This window comes from Xenopus laevis, chromosome 1S, assembly GCF_017654675.1.
Source record: "Xenopus laevis strain J_2021 chromosome 1S, Xenopus_laevis_v10.1, whole genome shotgun sequence".
NCBI lineage: Eukaryota > Metazoa > Chordata > Amphibia > Anura > Pipidae > Xenopus > Xenopus laevis.
This window is the reverse complement of record NC_054372.1, coordinates 124,310,957-124,332,512: the sequence shown is the minus strand read 5'-3', so window position 1 is coordinate 124,332,512 and position 21,556 is coordinate 124,310,957. Positions and strand designations below refer to the sequence as shown.

At 36.9% G+C, this 21,556-nt stretch overlaps 1 protein-coding gene across 3 annotated transcripts in view; it reads right to left on the bottom strand.

The window, feature by feature from the left end:
* Window positions 1-21,556, bottom strand: part of ntrk2.S (neurotrophic receptor tyrosine kinase 2 S homeolog) — a 134,797-nt gene that overhangs the window by 27,508 nt on the left and 85,733 nt on the right. For 2 of the 3 annotated variants that reach the window (XM_018239972.2, XM_018239978.2), the window contains one exon: window positions 5,559-5,744. In XM_018239972.2, the coding sequence (XP_018095461.1) occupies window positions 5,559-5,744 (186 nt within the window). 3 annotated transcript variants of the gene reach the window in all.

Genomic DNA, 21,556 nt, shown 5'->3' with positions numbered 1-21,556 from the left:
TCTAAAACATACTGTAGTAAGACAGATGTCACGGTCCTTTTAGTTCACAGACTGTAAGGGATAAATAAAGAGCTCATCTCTATATTGGGGACATCCCTACAGTTCCAATACTTTCTGTTCTTCCTCTGTTTTTAGATAATCATACCTTTAATGGGGTCATCTGGTAAACATATGTTAAATAGCCTCATTTTTATCTAGCAGGTCCTGAGCTGAACTATTATACTAAAATGGGCTTTGGCAAGTTATTTTTTGTAGTCTAGTTTGATTCATTTTCCCAAAATAAAGTTATTATGAGTAGTCAGGAGTTCAAATATAGAAGAGCTGTAGGTTCATATCTATGCTGTACATTGTGTCATTCATCTCAAGACTTCTTCTAAGAGTCTCTGGTTGTCAGGCACCCACAGTGAAGCTTGAAGCTTTATTTTTTGTAAAAATAAGCACTTTGTAATAAATAGCCCAAAAAGTAAATACCCAAAAGTTAATTTATTCTCCTTTTTAAGAAAACATGAAAATAATTTTGGGGATTTTTGCTAAATCTATCCCTGTGAAAGTATTTGTGCATGTTTACTCTCAGCTATAATAAAGTATTCTGTATGCATGGCATGCTGTTACTGCAATACATACAGGCTGCCATTTGCATATTTAATATTAAAGGACTCAATTACTGAACGCCTACAGCACAAATGCTACTGCCCCTTCCCATAGATAGTGTTACTGTGCTCTGTGCCTTGTGCCAAACAGGTAGAAAGTATTTATGTGCTTACTTTAAGCAGATATGACATTCTTGCATCATTCATCTCCAGTCACTTCTGCCTTAGAAGTGATATAAATTTCTCTACAAAGCAGGAAAAAAATCCCTTATCCCATTCCCATGCTCTATTATAATATCAAAGCACTACATACAGTATGTACAGGTAATTATTTTCATACCATAGCAACCATAATTACTTTAGCTCCCTTTAAGAGCCACTACTTTAGCCTTTTTCAGTGCCAGACCAATTATTTCAATTAATATAACTACTAAATCCCTTTTAGAGCAAAGCTTGATCAAACACAGCTGACAGATAGTTACTTCTGAAAATAGAAGCTTGGCACAGTTGACTAATTGATAACAATTAATTTTATGGCAAGTGGGGCGAACATACATATTATGTTCTATAAAAGCATAATAGATGTCACAGTAAATCACACTAACCTCAGTTACTTACAGTACATACTTTACTCAAGAAAAGAACTGTGGAGCTATCAACCCAGAGTGTACGATTTAATAAAATCCCTAAAATGTGGATCTCTATAGAAGTAGTAGTTCTAATACAAATATTAGGGTTCATTCGCTTACCCCAATGCCGTAAGCAAAGTGCAATTTCAGACACAATTGCCAGGTTGTTTCCTCCACAATGTGCAGTTTTTCCCAGAATTCATACATCATTGTGGGTGTACAATGCAAGCATTGAATCAGAAGCAGCTGTTTGGCATACAAGTGATATCTGCACTGGATTCTTTAGGTGCAACTGCACTGCTGGGATTGACACAGGTCACTAAGGGAACCCTGGAGCTACCCTCTGGTTAGGAAGTGATGGTAGTTCTAGGATTCATATATAGCTGATCGTTAAAAGGAATTGCAGTGCTCGATTTGGCATAAAGGCAGGAAGGACTGATCACCACTGAGTGCAACTTTACGGGACTATACAGAGAGCATTTGAATTCAAGTATTACCTTTAATGAAAAGGGTTTTAGACATTACTCACTTTCGGGGATAAGCACAAGTTGCCCACTTTGTTTGCCTATGTAAATAAGCCATATTGACTTGTCAATTAATTCTAATACTTAGAAATTTTGGGCAGATGCATTTTTTAGATGGTTAGATCTATAAATGATTTGAATTGGTTTTCAAGTTTTGATGCACATAAATAAATGCACATAAATAAATGTAATCATCACTGAAACATTTCAAACTACAAACATATCCATCTTGGTCCTTCCAAAGGTTGTATTCTCTAAAACAGTTGATTCTTCACCTTTGCTTTTCTATAGAATCTGGCGTGGGCAGCAACATCTTTCTTATCATCTGCATAGTAAATCTGCTGTTGGCAGTTGTGCACACCAGAATGCCCTCTGTAGATAAACGCCAATAAAAAAGGCTTGAAACTCGGCAGTTGCAGGTCATTTGAAGAAACCTCTTTGTGTAAAGAGTAACAAGAGGCAAAAGGCCCATAAAAAAAAACTGTGAGAGTAAAGGCCTTTGGCACAGATTAGGATTTAAGAGATTAGGAGTTAGTGACCTGTGTATAGGAAGGCAACAGCACCTTGACAATGGCTGAATGACTGGTGCATTAAGTAATCACCATGACCAAGATAGACTATGACCATGGTGGATATCTGGATTTGCTGGGATTTGATTCAGATCAAGGAGATGGCATGCAGCATGCCCCCATGTCTTTGTTAGTTTTGTCCATGTGTTCCCATTTCCTCCTATAAAACTGACCTTAGTGTTCATGTGCCTATTATAGAAACCTTAGACTATAAGCAACAGTAGTCAGGATGGATGTAAATGATTAAATATACTCTGCAAAGTGTTGGACTACAAATAAAGCATAATAATGATTATCCAGTGACTGGAGCTAAGTGTTAATCTTTACAGGGACTATATTGTAGCTCTTAATGACTGCACTCAAAGAGACACCAATAAACTGAATTTCAATTTTCAGCAGTTTTCCTGCTGGATTTTGTAATTTTGGTGACCTCTACCCTCACGTCTCTAAGTGCTAATATTGACTGCTATCAACTGGTTTGGATTGATTATAGTCCTTCCTTACCTACCAATCTTAGTTTGGGACTAGCAGTAGGATACAAAGTTCTGCAGATAATGAACAACTTTCATTTAAACTCAGGTTTTGACAGCACTTACACTTAGCCCTTTTAGCCCATATGGCATTATCTGTGGTAACACTTACTTAACACACTTATTATTGCAGTGTGTTAAATGCTAAAATATAAAATTTTAACATTGTAAGCAGGAAAATCTCAAAAGATTACAAAAATTGTTCAGATGAAGGGAACAAGCAGTGTTTTATATATACATATATATATATATATAACACAAATATTGACCTGTGGACCAACTTTATTGTGTGTGTATATACAGTTGTGTTCAGAATGATAGCAGTCCAATATCACTAACCTGATCAATCACTGTTTCTGGTAGAAATTTTATTAAGTAATAAGTAGGTGTAGTAGAGTACAGGTATGGGACCTGTTATCCAGAATGCTCGGGACCTGGGGATTTCCGGATAACGGATCTTTCAACGAAGTTGGTGGACTCCATGTAACACTGATGTGCAGCATTTCTCAGAAGCAGTTTTTAGAAACAGTTCTCAGAAACACTGGTTATACAACTAAATATTAGTGCAGTGATTCAAAAGAAAAAAAAAATCTTGAAAAATGTTTCAGTTTATACAGTGAATGTTTGCGTTTGTATATAAGAAAGCAGACACTGCTATTTTTTTGTACAGCCTAATATCTGAATCATTTCAGCCTAATATCTGAAATGATCTGAAATCAAAGAAATGATAATGTAAAGATGAATTCTTAACATTATGGCCTCAATATGAATGCAGGTTTGTACCACGGGCATTAAAGCAGATGCCCAGTTTCTAAAGAAATCTTCAGTGTATACACAAAAGGAAATATTACAAGTAATTATTACATCAAAATGAATTTTGTAAGTCTCATCTAATCATTATTTTACATTTTACTTCTATTCACTTTTCATATAGCTTTAAATTAAAAGAAGCCTGTATTCAAACCGTGATAATGAACTATGGAACAACTTTCCATCTATCATCTGGAAGAGGTAATTATTTTAAAATTATTGCTATGAAATAGTAGAATGGGGAATACTGCAACAATTATTGAAGATTGGGATGCTCTCACATTTTTGCATTATTAATTGCTTGGTGTTAACTATTAAAACGATATATTTGCACAAGTTCTCAGCTAATCTCACTCAGCTGCAGACCCCTGCATGCCATTTATTGAAACAGAGCACATGAAATACTGCGCACATCTGTATATGGTTCCCATTTTAGTTGGAGTACATGGTTATTGACCTACTAGTTCTTGACTTGTGGTATTCTGCCTTTGTTTATCGTTTTATTGCACCTGCCTTCATGGCCCAGATCTATTTTATTGTCTTCACCGCAATTGCATTCTGTCAAAAGTTCAAGAGGACCTCCTATTTCCACTTTTATGGTCTCTAGGCAATAATCATGATTTTAAACACACTGCAATAGGTTCAGCCTGGAATCAAAAGAAGTGCACTCAGTACACTGGGTCTCTGACCTACAGCTCCCTTAATTGTGGCCAGAAATCATTCTCAGTAGAGTTGTGGTTACAATCCCCATTCAGAGCACAAACCAGAACACTCAGTCATATGGCTGTCAGGATTAAATCCAGTGAAGGCGAGACTGAAAAGAGCAAATTGTCTTGGTGAAAAGCAATTTAGAATACCTTTAATCATAAGCTTCTGCTGTAACTAGAAACATGAGGATTCCAAAGTGCTTAGTAATATTACTAAAATGAATAGCTTCCAAAAAAGGCAAAATTGGACCTTTATTATAGCAGATTATTAACTCTTATGCATTTAATAACTTAACTATAAACAGACTAAATAGACCTATAAGCCAACTCTATTTTTCTTTGTAGTTTTATTTTTGTTTTTATACCTTGTAAATGTATTACTTATGAGATGTATCAGTGTTTCAAGGAGCAATCAGCCAACCATAAAATAAAAATGTGGGTAATATAAACAGTCACATTCTAATTGGTTTTCAATTTCTTTTACTTTGTGGAACTACTCTGCGTCTCTCACTGCAAATGTAAAATGTTATAGGGTTAACAGGTTCACTCACCCTGGCAACCAGAACAAGCTGTGACATATATTTCTATTCACTTTATCTCTTATTTATCTTCCAGTCTGCCGTTCAAAATGCTTTATAAGGTAACAACAATATAACAAACCATTTGAAGTATAAATTGCAGAGCTGCACAAAGTTTCCAAAGTTACATTATTAACTGATATCCTGTTGCCCCTTTCACCTGCACACATGGTGGTATAAAAGCACAGAGAAAGGTGAAGGCACATTTGTTATTTGTATTCTGTTCTGGCCAAATACCTCTATTTACTCATGCATTTCCCAATGCTGTCACTTCAGAGCCAATTTTACCAGTAAATTTATCTTACTGCTATATGGAATCAATTATCTAGAATTCTTGGGACCTTGGTTTTAAAATAAGGATCTTTTTTCTAATCTGGATCACCGTACATAAAGGCTAACACAGTGCCTTTATTTGTGTTTAGTTAGGATTGGAGATGAATAAAGTTATAAAAATGAAATAAAAATAGATAGCTTAAAATGAACTCTATGGTTAATTGTCACCCTGTAATTCCAAACTTTCTGGATGAGAGATCCCAATCTGAGTACCGTATTTTGATCATCTCTGCACGAGTCCGGGCACAAAACTATTAGAAAATAGAAAATTAAAAATGGTGTACTCACAGGTGTCCTTAAGATGGCTGTTTGTTATTCCAAAGTACTGTGGGTTTTCAATGACAGGGATTTTAGTCATGCCAATGATTACTGTATCAGGACCACCTTCTGATGAAGACGGGGTATTGCTCCCATTGGAAATGTGATGGAGGGGACTGGCTGAATCGTCATCATTGCTTATCACCGAAGACGGACCTAAAAAAAAACAAGTGTTTTTATAGTGGTATATTGTATGATAAAAAACATATAAGGAAACATAAGGATATTAGAAATCACTAAGCAGTCAAATAAAATATAATGGAACGAGGCTTCAGGCAGGGCCATATTTACCATATAGGCACTTGAGGGCCTGTGCCTAGGGTGTCAGTTTTAAAGGGGTGCCCCTCGGATGACTATATGGTAAAATCACTAATGATGACTTCCCAGAGCACAGTATATAGTGAATAAAGTAACCGCTATTGTAAAGTATACGGATATTATAAGTCACTGAGGAGTTCCAGGAACATATGAAGGCATAAGACCTAGTGATATTATACAGTTCATGAAACTCCAATTATAACTGAGAATCATTTATAAGAAGATACAGTAATTTACAGTATAATTATGGCTCTTGTGTAAGGATATATTTTACAGGAAATTATTTATGTTATATAATAAATGTATATTTATTTATACAAGTGACATCACTATTCATTGATTGTAACCAATGACTTAGTTGATGTGTAACAAACAATTCAGAGTGGTGCACACTCAGGAAGAGAAAAATGCTCAAAGTAAAAATGGGTTGTGCACTAAGGAAGAGGACAGCAGACCCAGAAATGTTTGAATGCTGTTCCGCTAAGGCTCTAAATAGACAAACTGACAGCAGTAGTTGTTGCACAACTTCAGAGACTTTAGGAAAGCACAATTTATAAGTCTGTATTTCACATGGGTATTATATATCATAAATAGGGATGCAACGAATCCACTATTTTGGATTCGGCCGAACCCCGAATCCTTTGCAAAAGAGTCGGCCGAACCGAATCCGAATCCTAATTTGCATATGCAAATTAGGGTTGGGGAAAATTTTTTACTTCCTTGCAATTTCCATCTCCGCCCCTAATTTGCATATACAAATTAGGATTCGGTTCGGCCGGGCAGAAGGATTCGGCCGAATCCAAATCCTGCTGAAAAAGTCAGAATCCCTCACCGAATCCTGGATTCGGTGCATCCCTAATTATAAACATATACATGTACCACGTATACATTTAAATATTTCATTGTTAAAATGAACCAACCAAATCATTAGCTACACATAAACTCTAAGGGGGATTGGAAAAATGTGTCATTAGCGCAAAAAACATTCGCAGATACCTTTGTGAACGTTAGCTACCATGTTTGCATCCTTTTTGACCTATTACAGACCTCAACAACTTCCTCGCAAAGTTTGTAACCAAATGGCTTTTGTGAACATTCGCTGTGTATGGAATAAAATTTCGCTATCACAAAACATTTTTTACGACAAAAAATTGAACAAGACTCCAGAGCTGGTGTTTACACTAACCTTTGCTTAGCAATAATGCACAATGTAATATTTGCCAGCAAATGTTTATTCATTGCGAGCAGCACTGAACATTTGCAAATTCACCATTTTAAGTAAACCTTGCGATTTTAATTACATTCCCGCCTAAATGTCTAAATACTTACCTACAAGCTATATTTAATAATCAGCTGTTCTGCAATGCAATGAGACTATTGGCAGATAAAGAGAATGATGGACAGATGCTGCACTGTAACCAGCTGCCTTTGCAATTTCACCTCTACCGCTCAGCTCAGTAGCAGCCATAACTACATCCGCTTACAACAAACTGATGAATGTGGCACTTGATGGCACACACTGCTAAATTGTTTCATTTTGACAAACGAGTTGTTTTACATAAAACTGCCTAAATTCTATTCCCTAAATCACATTACAGCCATAGACATACAGATCACACTTGGAAAATACACAGGAATACAAATGTGAAAACAATCTTCTGAAATGCAATTTGAAAAAAGAAATCAGCTTTTTGCTGACAAGAAACAGTGGCTTGCCCTCTCATGAATCATTTAGGCAGCACACAAATCACAGGTTAATATTGTAAAGACTGCCCAAGACTTGCTTTATCCTGATTAAATGGGGTCACCTAATTACTTATCACAATGATCGGAGAAGCCATTTTTGACACCTATTATTGACTTTTCTTTCCGGAGCATTGCACTGCTGTTTTTGAATATGCAGCAAGCCTTTTAATGTCAGATGCTTTAAAAGTGTGTCTATAATATCGGTTTGGGATAAAAAAAATCTGCATTTCTTTGCATCCCATTTTCTTTTGGCAGCTATTATAGCATTTATTAAGGTGTTAACATGATGCTGGCCTTCGTTGAGTTTGGTAAACGAGCACAAACACATTTTTGTCATATGAAGACTAATGCAAATGACAGCTTTACAATTTTACTGACTGATGTGGGCATATAGTATAAGTAAATGCTGTACACAAAAAGTACATCTAGCACCATACACCTAGGGGCCAATTCACAAAGGGTCGAATATCGAGGGTAAATTAACCCTCGATATTCGACTGGGAATTAAAATCCTTTGTCTTCGAATATCGAAGTCGAAGGATTTTAGCGCAAACAGTGCGATCAAACGATCGAAGGATTATTCCTTCGATCGAACGATAAAATCCTTCGAATCAAACAATTCGAAGGATTTAAATCCGACGATCGAAGGAATATCCTTCAATCAAAAAAACTTAGGAAAGCCTATGGGGACCTTCCCCATAGGCTAACATTGACTTCGGTAGCTTTTAGATGGCAAACTAGGGGATCGAAGTTTTTTCTTAAAGAGACAGTACTTCGACTATCGATTAGTCGAATGATTTTTAGTTCGAAACCTTCGATTCGAAGTCGTAGTCGAAGGTCGTAGTAGCCCATTCGATGGTCAAAGTAGCCCAAAAAACACTTCGAAATTAGAAGTTTATTTACTTCGAATCCTTCACTCGAAGTTAGTGAATCGGCCCCCTAGTCAATGACACCATACGCCTCAGTTACAAGTAATAGGTGCAACAGGTATTGAGGCAAAGAAAACCTAGGCGTGTGTGTTTTGTACCTAGGGTTGCTCCCAAATCAGTAAATGAAGCCCTATCCCTCAGGGACATTGATGCTCCTATTCGACTTTTATGAAAAACAATCTTTGTGTACTTCACTTATTTTATTATGATATTTTAGACATTGAAATGTTACTGAGTAGAAGGTATTGGGCTTGGGAAAGGGGCGGGAATCCACGTCTAGTGGTGCAACTGAATTTAGAGAAGAGTCACAGATACCTGGTTTTTCAGTAGAATCACTATGGCCTGACACATTCAAATAGGCCTCTTAACAAACTTTAGGTAAGGGTTACAAATTAAAAAAAGGAACAACAACATTATTTTTATCATAATGAATTGAATGCTTTTAGCTACTGCACTTATGTTAGGGTTATAAAACAAATTCATAACGATGTCAGCAATAGCCATTATGGCCATCTACGTAAAGATCTAATGACAGTCATAAAGTAAGGCAGTTAGTTCTTCTTGATGGAACTGTTTATATCGGTAGCAACACAGATGACTTGGCTTCAGATGATAAGTGATACATTTATGGGCTATCAGTATTGGCAGATGGAAGAATCAAATTAGATATTAATGTGTAAGAGCAAATATCATTATTCCTCAGAGATCAATGACAGTTGTTCTGGGAATGTGAAAAAAATGAAGAATGGAATAAGAAATGATTTATTGTTTTAATATGTTGGCAGTATCATATTTCATTCCTGTATCTAGTAGCCTATATTGAAAATATATCCTTTTACAAGAATCGGAGCTCCTTTAAATATGATATAAATAAGAAATGTTTTTTTGTAAAATAAGGCAGACGCATTTAATCATCACTTGACGCAATGACAGAGGCAGTGATTTCGCTTAAAGTATTAAAATCTCCATCTGTGAAAGATATATTCATTCTCAGCAAATTTATCCACATAGCCTCAATGCCAAGTATTCCTAATGGCATGCTTTTCTACATGGATATATCCCAGTGGACCTCAATTCATTTCAGTTTATAGTTCTGCCTCAAGAGCTCTCCCCTTCTGCCTCTCAAGAGGGCAATATGTGGGGTACTCTACACCTGGAGTTTATTTTCATTCATTATTATATTCTTTGCTAGCGTGAGGTAACCCATATTTATTTTCTACAAGATCCAACCCCTGTCACTCATGCATAGTAGTTGTACCAGATGTAAGAGGGGCCTATGAAAAGATACTGATTATGTGTATATTTCGCCAGTATTAGACTGGTGAATGGAGAACTCCAGGGAAATTTGTATAGTGTTTCAGCAAGAGTGCCTGTTTTTGTGTACCAGCTCAGGGAACGTCGGATGAATGGGTCCCTGGAGTGAATGGAGGAGAGCAGGGTGGGCCTTCCATTCCTTGCTCCATTGAGTGTTTTCATCTGCCCAATTAGAGGTAGCTAGGTAATTAAGCTGCAAGTGAGCTGCAGATAAAAAGAGGTGTGGGACTACACCTCAGTGCTCCCCCTGGAGACCTTCTTGTGCTAGAGAAGGTGAGTGGCCTAAGGATGCCTCCATGAGCAGGAAGGAGATGTGTGTGAGAATAGCTGGAAAGGAGACTGTGTTTCCCCACTGACCTGAAGTGTTGGAGAGAGCTCCAAGTGACTGGGAAGATAAATGGAGAACCCTTGCAAGAGACTGTGTGAGTCTAACAGAGGATTCTGTGACTTGTGTACATGCATGACTATAAGTGCTGGAAATTTGTGTTAAAGTTTAATGTTTTACCAATGTGGGTGTTGAACTGGGAATGCTAATCCTATGTAAAGCAAGTGTGCTGAGAAGTGGATTTTGTTCCTAATAAAGCCAGATAAACTGCATTTAAAACGTGAAAGGTGGTGTCAGACTCTGATTTAGTGCTTACTCTGTGCTGTGGCCTGTGGTCTGAGCTAATATAATAAAGAAGGGTAACAGGAAAAAGGGGAATGAGGGAAAATATATCCAGTATTTTATTCTGGCCCTGAGATGTTCCTTTTTGCGGAATAAAATATTTTTTATTTGCATCATATTTTTGGAGAGACGTCCAGTTTTTTGTGCCAACCTGCAATTGAATCTAAAATCCATGGTCTTAGCTAGCTGAATGTCACACATAACATACATACTGGGAAACTTAGGATTGCTTAGTTATGTTTGTTACCTTCTCCAAAGGGTTCCTTCCTTTTAAAGACAATGCTTTGTGCATATACATATCCTTGTTTGTAGATATGAATTATGATGGTCCCTGCTAATTGATACTTCAATGTCAAACTATACATGCAGAACCACTGGTTTAATAGAACAGATGTAGAGATAACGTCAGTGTCAAATAATCAAAACCGAACCTTGAATTTATCTATACCAGTGCCAATTTGTCAGTTGCCTACTGTGATGAGCATTAGGTGCATGACACAGCCCAATACAGAGCAAGGAAGCCTAGTACATAAAAACTTGCTTGAAGAGACAGTAGGGACCGGGCTTCCTTTACATGTTGTATCTGGTATCTTCTGGAATGCTGGGAAAGACTTGTGGTTAAAAATGGTGACTTGAGGTTTTTTTTCACTTTACATGCCTTTCATTAAAATTATTTTTCTCGTCCCTCTGATCTGTATCTGATAGATATCATTTGGGTGAGAGTTGATCATTATGTAATAATCACATATAAGGGTTCATTTTGTGCAATGTTTTTTTTGAGCATTTTTACTTTTAGTATAACTAGTGTTATAAAAATGTACAAGTGAAATTTATACTTTCATGATCACTAACCTCCTGTTTCAGTTGCTGAGCTGACAAAAAAGAGATTTTGTCAATTGCACATTATAAACTCAAAATCAAAACTGTTTAATCGGGACATGAAGAGACGGAAACTATTTAAAAAAAAAAAAGACTATAAAGCTAATCACCAAAATGAGTTTTCATTGGTGAGAAAACAGTAATTCCCAGGGCTGGATTTACATAGTGGGCGCCCCTAGGCCCACTGCCGTTCGTAGCCCCTGTCCCCCCCCCTTTATTCATGCAAATCATCTGGACTGGAGCAATGGGGATTGGCGAACTGGAAATTTAAAAAATGATTGTATTTTCCAATGTGGGTGTGGTTGGGCAGCATGCCGTCCCCCTAAAATCCTGCCGCCCTAGGCCGGGCCTAGGTGGCCTTTCCACAAATCCGGGGCTTGTAAATTCCTTTAAAAGAAACATCATGTTGCATTATGATTTATGAATATTAATGTATAAAACTTCTGAGGCTTTGACTATCACTATCGCATAAATGGAAAGACCATTGTAGTTTTCTGCATACAGATATATTCAGATAATCTGAATCCAGGATGTATTTCATTTACCTAAAATATGTGTTTAGTAAGTAAGGTTAGTGGGTGGAATCAGGGTGTTCCTTTATAAATCAGTATACTTATCGGAGTCAGGATTGTCAGTTAAAACTACATGCAAATATACTATAAGTATCACAAATAGTACACTACATGCAGGGAAGTACATTTATTAGTTTTGTCATAGTTACCATATTTGAAATATAGCCTGTGCCACAGCTGAACACATGTATATTTAACCAGCTATAGTTACAAGAAGTTATTTTCATCTCAATTGTTTCCAATCCACATCAAAGTGCACATGCAATTGAGCACATTTTAGTGCATGGGTCGAAATTACACTGGAATTGCGGGGAAAAAAAATCATGTCAACTTGCATCTAAAATTGTACTTTGCACACTATACTGGTGCCTGTAAGTGATTCCTACTGTCTTGCAGAAGGTTTGAATGAGAGTTGGAGCAGCATTCACTTTTCAGCACATTGGACAGAGCACAGTGAATTCCTTGCATTTCCCAAGTCCTGTTATTAAATGGTGTTGAAAGTTTAATGACAGAACAACAGGAAATGCTCATACATAAACCCTTCTTCACTTGCACAAGCCATGTAGAGATGTTTATGTATTTAGTCAGCACATGACTAAACAGAAGTTAATTGTATTCATGTCCGGAAGACACACAGTGAAAGCTTTTGTCAAAACACTGTCAAATAGTAGTTGAAGATTTTTTCCTGATGGACAGAACTTTATCTCTGTCCATGAAAAGAATTTTTCTGCCAAATATTTTCTCAGCTTTAAAGACAAGCAAGCTTGTAAAATAGCTGTGTTTTTTTTAAAAAAAGTTATGCTTTGAAGGTTGCCTTAAAGGAATAGTTCAGTGTGAAAATAAAAACTGGGTAAATAGATAAGCTGTGCAAAATAAAAAATGTTTCTAATATAGTTAGTTAGCCAAAAATGTAATGTATACAGGCTGGAGTGAACAGATGTCTAATAAAACAGCCAGAATCCAACTTCCTGCTTTTCAGCTCTATAACTCTGAGTTAGTCAGCGACTTGAAGGGGGGCCACATAGTACATTTCTGTTCAGTGAGTTTGTAATTGATATTCAGCATTCAGCTCAGATTCAAAAGCAACAGAAATGACCCATGTGGCCCCCCCTCAAGTCTCTGATTGGTTACTGTCTGGTAGCCAGGGCAACCAGTCAGTGTAAACCAAGAGAGCTGAAAAGCAGGAAGTAGTGCTCTGACTGACTTGTTATACATCAAATCACTCCAGCCTTTATACATTACATTTTTGGCTAACTGACTATATTAGAAACATTTTTTATATTGCACAGCCTATCTATTTACCCAGTTTTTATTTTTACACTGAACAATTCCTTTAATCCTGTAATTGGCAATAAACATGCTAGGAGGGTATACAAGGGAATTATTGCTGTGGCCAGGGTCAGACCAGGCTGGTGGGGCACCGGCAAAAAAACCCCAGTGGGCCCTGACCCTGGTGGGAATCATTGACCTAGACCCACCTGAAACCATGGATTTCCCTCGACCTCCCCTACTAATCGCAGCTGCAAAGAAGAATAGTTACACGTAAGGGAGGGAGGGGGTGTTGTGACATCAGTGGATGAGCTCAAGGTTGAGGTGGGGGCCCCAGAGGTGGAAGCAATGGTGGGCCCAGGAATCCCTTACAGGATTAAGTTTATTAGTGCAATAAAGGAGACTGTTATTAGTGGTAGCTGACCCAAACAGCATTTGGAATTATGGAACTATTCAGGAATAATAGAGACATCTACTGTATATATATATATATTTAAAATGCTTAACATAACAACCCACAGATGTTAAACTTAGAATTAATGATTTATTTTTTATTAGAATAGACTATAAACATCATGGGGTCCATTTACTAGCAATCGAATTGTTATTGTAAGTATTAAAACTACGAAAACCTTTAATACCAAGCAAATAAAAAAAGGAAGCTGTGCTTATCTTATTGGACTGCTTTTAATGAAATCAGATTTTTCAAGGTATTCGTATTTTTTAGCACATCATTCAGCTTTTTTTTCCGTTCACACTTTTTATATTCAGATCATTTTCTTTTGTTTTTCCCTGGAGATAAGGATCTCTATATAAACAAAACCCTGCCAGCCTTTTCTAAGCTTTTGATACATATTCAGCTTTCTATAATACCACTAGCATTATTAACATTATCATTAGGGACCAATTCAATACAAGCATAAATTCTGAGCCAAGGTCCCATTCTTTGGTGTCTTTGTCACACATTTTTTACCTTTTGGTTATTTCTGATCACATGTCCTGGGCATCTAGAAACAGGTAAAATCTCTGTAGCCCTTATACGGTTATAGGACCTGTTATCCATACTGCTCTGGACATGGGGTTTTCTGTATAATTGATCTTTTCATAATTTGGATCTTCATACCTTATACTAGAAAATCATGTAAACATGAAATAAATCCTATTGGCTGGGTTTGCTTCCAATAAGGATTAATTATATCTTAGTTTGGATCATGTACCAGGTTCTATTGTACTATTACAGAGAAAAAGGAAATCATTTGTAAAAATTTGGATTAGTTGGAAAAAATGGAGTCTATGGGAGATGGCCTTTCCGTAATTTGGACCTTTCTGCATAATATGTTTCTGGATAACAGATCTCATTCCTGTAGTTATACAGAAACCTTCATAATTATGGTAAATAACATTATATATATCTTCATAATCTATAAATTTAAAATTTGGTTCAAATATTCAAAAGTAAATATTTCTTCATAATCTTCATAGTCATAAAATTCATAATTTTGTCATCCTCTTTACAGATCTTATCAGGATGTCATCACATGTAACCTCACAGTTTTACAGTAGCTCTTCCCTGTACCTGTCTTATTCGCGATACTCCAAAGTAGTGCAGGCAGTGTGACCTGGCAGCAGAGGCTTCTACTTCTTTACCTCAAGGCCAAAAACAGGAATGTGCTCACACAAACGAGGATGCAGGAAACATTATTAGCAGACTTGAGTAATGGATGGTGAAAAGACATTCAGTGTAATTGTTATGCTTTGCCGTTTTACTGATTAAGTGGTTGATAGTGAAAACAATAGCACTTTGACACTGTTAATGACCCATAGTAGACTGGCTTCATAACATTCATTATTTTTCAAGTGTATTTTTTTTTATTTTTACTACTACAGATGGGCCACTGGGATTTAAAAAAACAGCCAACAGGTTGATGTGAATCTGGTACTAGTGGTGCAGATACAGAACCATTTTTAATGCTCCTCAAAAAACATTCTGACAAGCAATAATCCTTTTGCTAGTGTCATGGTATTATTAAGACACTATAAGGCTCAATACGCTAGCCCAGCCTCCTCTTATGAACGTATCGCAGGAGCATGCACCGAATCTAGGGAACCCTGGAATAAATATGATAGTGATAAAATGCACAGAGCAACCTTAAAGGTGTTGCTTACCTTTCAGTTAACTTTTAGTATGACGTAGAGACTGATATTTGGAAAAGTTTATAATTGGTTTTCATTCCTTTCATTATTTGTGGTTTTTGAGTTATTTAGCTTTTTATTCAGCAGCTCTCCAGTTTGTAATTTCAGCAATCTGGTTGCTAGGGTCCAAATTACCATAGCAACCATGCAACTGATTTGAATATGAGACTGGAATATGAATAGGAGAGGGCTTGAATATAAAGATGAGTAACAAAAAGTAGTGATAGCAATTAAACAGTAGTCTTACAGAGTCAGTAACCCCCACCTGAAAGCTGTCCTCAGAAGAATAAGAAGAACTGATTTCTTTTAAAATTTAATTTTGAAACCTGACATGTGACTTGTGCTCTGATAAACCTCGGTCACTCTTTACTGCTGCACTGAGAGTTGGAATCCCATCATCCCCCTATCAGCCCATCAGCAGAACAATGGGAAGGTAAACATATAACAGCTAGTTGATAAAAAGAGCACTCAGTAGTAAATATCCATGTCCCACGGTGACTCCTTCAGTCACACTGAGCAGGAGAAATAATAGCCTGTCAGAAAACCGTTCCGTAGTGCAGCACTGGCTTTTTCTGAAAACACATGACCAGGCAAAATAACCTGAGATGTCTGCCTATACCAATATGACAATCAGGGCCTCTCTTGCCATGAGACAAGGTGAGAGCCTTGCCTCAGGCGGCAGCGAGTGGGCAGTTACGAGGGGCGGCAAAAAAGCAAGAAATTCGGCTCCACTAGTGCAAGAAACAGAAAGTTATAGTGGGACTTACCGACTGAGTTGCATTCCAATGTGCTACACGTGGGCCGCGATCCCCCACAGCCAACAGTAGGAGCAGGATTTGTAGAATACGGAGCACCAGTAGAAGCCAAGAAAGGTTCGTTAAAACAATTGAAGTTTATTCAGAATGTTAAAATCCAGATACAGCGTGCCCAAACACAGTAGGGGCCATACGCTCAACGCGTTTCGTGGCTTCACACCACTTCCTCAGGAGCTACTGGCCACCATCCCCCCATCTTCCTTAAATCACCCGCAGTGCTGAACCCACCCCTAAAAACATTATCAACCCATAAGGGGTAGTTACAACAATCGCAATAAACATGATTAAATGGGGGGACATATATATATATATATATATATATATATATATATATATATATATATATATATAAAATAATAATAATATTTATATTTAAATATATATATATATTTAAATATAAATATTATTATTATTATCTCATGAGACTCTCAGGTTTATCCTAAACGAATCACTTCTTGGTCTTGACGTCAGGAAAAAATAGTGCACACCTATAAAAATAGTGCACACATAAAAAATTAAAAAAAATCTGATTTAAGGAAGATGGGGGATGGTGGCCAGTAGCTCCTGAGGAAGTGGCGTGAAGCCGCAAAACGCGTTGAGTGCATGGCCCCTACTGTGTTTGGGCACGCTGTATCTGGATTTAAACATGCTGAATAAACTTCAATTGTTTTAACGAACCTTTCTTGGCTTCTACTGGTGTTCCGTATTCTACAAATCTGGCTCCGCTAGTGCAGATAGCGTTATTGCGCTCAATACGCTAGCGATGATGCCCCCCTTTGACTGGCTCCAACACTGCTATTTAAGCGCAGAGCGGGAGAGGAGGGCGGCATCTGGGCTGCTGCCTTAGGAGGCAGCAGCCCCAAAATCACCCCTAATTACAATTCTAAAAAATACAATTGTTGGGTTTGGAATTAAATTTTGCAAGGTAGAGTGAATTATTTGCAGTGTAAACAGTGTATATTTGAAATTAAAAACTAAACTACACCATGAAAATCATGACATAATCCCTTTAAGGTGAACCACCCTTTTAAAGATGGACTGTAATGTTCTATTACCCAGCATAATGGCATTATTAAGGAAGGCACCAAAGGAGAGGGAAAGTACCTGTATTTATATATTATTATTTGCTGGGTTCATTCATTGTTTAAGTATTTTTGGAGCAGTGTGAAACAAATGATTTTAAGATTTATTCTATATATATAGACACAATAAATACAATTAATTCAAAAAACACTTAATTCGGCATTCATTGTGGAACATAAAACATCAGCATTACAAAGGCTCTTTTGTAGGTAAATGACTGAAAGTAAATGGATCTAAATTCTCCCTTTTCGATAACGCTGCCAAAAAGGTAATTGCTGGCATTCACTTTGCTGCCCTGTGCATAGTGGCAAATATGCTTTCACACATTATTAATTGAAAATCTATTGGATCATTGCCTCTTTCTACAGCTATTAATAAGGTATTTCTGGTGTTTCAGTAAGTGTGCTGCTGGTGTGTGTAAAGATTAGAGATTCATTATGTTTAGGCATTTAAACTGTTAGGTTATCTCAGAGGTATGCTCTTAAGTGTGCCCACCATATTCATTTTTAAGAATCTCCTTGACATACAAGTTCAGATTTTAAGGCAGCTAGTTAAAGGCCTGTCTATCATTTTTAAATTCTCACGTGGGGCGTGTGCATAATGGACAAAGAGAGAGAGAAATGTATCCATTTTACAACTGGAGCACTGAGTGATGTGTGACCTTTAGGCTAAAGGTTAATAGGTCATATGACCTTCCTTATGTTTAGTACAAAGAGTTCCAGTCTAAATGCTGTAGTCTTATTGTACCAATACATTTGTTATAAGGAGACAAGGATGTGAGGTCTAAAACAGTATGGGCTATTTCAATATCAGGTTAAACTAATGTAACGGCAAGGCAATCAATCAATTAAAAGTTAGCGTGAATAACTTACCTGCAAGGCTTAACCCCTGTGTAATAAATGAATACTGAGTAGTATGTGACTTAAAAAAGGCTAAAACCATTCATGTGTAATCTAAAAAATAGGCAATTAAATATTTCATTGCATTAAGGCATGGAATATGTTTTTATGACAGGAATTGAGTTAAATACAAAATCGTGCTTTGTTCAATTCATAGCTCCTTTTTGGAATTGATGCTACTTTGGTCCTGTATTAAAAATGTATCCCACCAAATACATAGGTGACTAGGATTGTTCTTCACATTACATCAGGTACAGGGTCACAGAAAAATCATGTATACCTTTGTAATAGGTCTCCAAAATCTCATGTTTTAATTACATATGCGATTCATCAATGAAAGTATATGTATTCCCATGTGGTATGTGTGAAGCCTTGTACGTTTAGCATATTATTGCTACAGTTAGTGAATAATGCTCTGTGGCATTCCAGTCCCAGCGGGGTTTCAGTTTGTGCACATACAAATCCTTTGTTTGGTTGTATATCTGAAGTCTAACCCTAGCACACCACCAACAATGCAGGCTTTTATGTATTCACATAGAGCAATGCCATGTATTTACATTAAGGCCATGACCATTGACAAAATATCCCACAGAGCTGTTCAACATGGGCACATGGGAACTTGGTGGTTGATCTTTGACCTGTTAATACACATATAATGATGAAGCAATCCTTGGTTTTGAGACATTTCATCCTGCTGTAGGCATGCATGTGACATTTTTTATTAAAATAAAAAAAGTCTGACCCAACTAGAATCCCCAATTTGACCTTATTTATTATCAAAAAAGCTCAATTTAATCAGTTCGGGTTAAAACTCGATAAAATCGTGTGACAACCGAAATTGTATGATTTTTTCAAAATTTTTCCCAAATCACTCAATTTTTTTGGGACTTTTTCCCAAAAAGCTCAAATTTTTGGATTTTTGCCCAAAAAGGTCAGATTTTCCAGGTAATTCCAGTGCTGACCACAGAAACTTCAAAATAGGATAGAGACCTCTGCCATTGACTTATACACAACCTCAGCAGGTCTGAGATTGTGTATTTTCAGGTCTGAGATTGTCTATTTTCGGATTCTGGCTTCTTGCTGCATCGGCTTAAATAAATCTAAAAAAAATTGAGTTTAAAAAAAAAAAAAATGTGAGTTTTGCCCCCAAAGTGTTGCTGTAATCCTAAATAAGAATATGTATCAAGCAATGGGCACAATCTCATTGTATATAGCAACATTTTTGGCTTTGCCTGGAATCTGTAATTCATTTAACATTTACAGAAACTGATGCTCCATTGTTTTTGTAGGATTGTTTATGCCAGCCTTGGGAGGTTTAGTCAGTGATGAGATATCACTGAGAGTAAATAATTAACGCAAATAGACCTGGGGTAGATTTCAGTGTTGGGGAGGTCAGCCATCTATATTGGCATGTAGGTCTGTAATAATATCCTGGCTTAAGTCACTAATCCAACTGGTAATTAGTAGAGGTATCCTTACAAATAGACTTGTTCATTCCTATTTAAGACTGGAACTGGCCACCTCTAAGCTTCTTCTTTGGTGGATTAGAAGACATCTGTGAAGCGTCTGGAACGATGATGACTATATACACCTTAAGGTGTTAAAAGGCTACTAACACTGTATAGTCACTGCAAAGATTACAGAGCATGTTAGGACATAAACAGGTGTTTTCATACCATTAGACAGCTGCAGAGACTCTTAATAAAGTTGTCCCTACTGTGTGTGAATGTCCCTGTGTGTGAATGTGATATTCAGTAGATGCCCCCACCCGCGCTTACATGGTCCTTTTATAGACCCCTGCCACCCCGCCGATAACGTCACAAAAGGGGCGGGGCGAGACTATAAAACCGTAACCCGAATGCCGGCATTTGAAGGTGGTGGACGGGGAGAGCAGGAGAAGAGCACAACCGTCACGCGCCAGCCACCCGCGAGGAGCATTGCGAGGTCGACCCGACTCCGTACGACCCGCGGGTCCTGTGGGTATCGGGTCAGCCCGCACATCACTATTATACATGTATACAGACTTCCACTCACCAGTTACCTAAGAAGATTTTTTAAGGTTTACTGTTCATGTTACCACTATGGCACTAAGATAATACATCTGATAATACATCTGTATATCTGTATACCAGAAAGGTATAGATTTTGATTTGTAACCTATGATATTTTCCCATAATTTTAGTTTAACTTTGACTACATTTATATGTTTGCTACATTGCTTGAAAAAAACACTATATGGTAAATAATATTGAAATCAAAGCTGTCATTATGTTTGCATAAGTGCAACCAATAATCTTGCTATATTAAAGGAGGCTCAAATTAACAGATTTTGCAATTTTAGGCAAAGCTTCAGTAGTAGCAGTAGCATTTAAAAAATAAATTTTGCAAATAATAATACTGTGTTAAGAACATACTAATGCATCCCTCTGCTGTATCTTCTTCTATGAAAGAAGGCAATTCTCCCAAATTCTCTCCAAAATTCAAATTAATTTTAATACATTTTGGACATTGGAGATTGTTTGGGAAATGTCTATAATTGTTCGTCCTACTTATAAAAAACAGAAACAAATCATTACAGACTCTGTCAATATTTTGGATGCAAATGACCCATTAGAACTTATCCATGGTTAAATATGAAGCACTTTCAGGAAGCGTAAAAAAAATAAATAATAAAAAATCTTCTGAAAATGAATGTACAGTTAGCATTGGATACGGGCTGAGTTGACCAGTATCTTAATTACACCAGATAAAATACTGTAAGTAAAATAGCATTTATTAAAGCACAATACAACAATAAATAACTTTACTAGAACCACAAAACATAGGAACTCATTAAAATAAAATGCTATTGCATGGTTTAGTTTTGTTAAGTTTGGTAGTACTGTAATATCCTGCAAAATGTTTTCAAGTTTTATTTTACTTTTTGACACTTCAGGATTGGATTAAGGCACAAAGTGGGAGTTAGTTTTTAAAATGAGTCTGTTATGTCCATGAACTGTACATTAATATGTACCAAATATAGGTCAATAACAGGTTGTCCCAGGAAGCTTATATTCGACAAAAATAAGGTCATAGACATAGATACTGTATTCCACTCCCAGGATGCACTAGTTCAGAAAGCTACTGCTCCATGTCAGAGCCTCTTTCTGCCTCTGGGCTTATGTCACCTACGCATCCAGAGAAACCGAATGAAACAAAACAAAACCTAAAAGAAACAAAATAACAGATGAGAATGCATGCTTAAAACAACACAAATTAAATGGATGCATAAATGCAATTAAAAA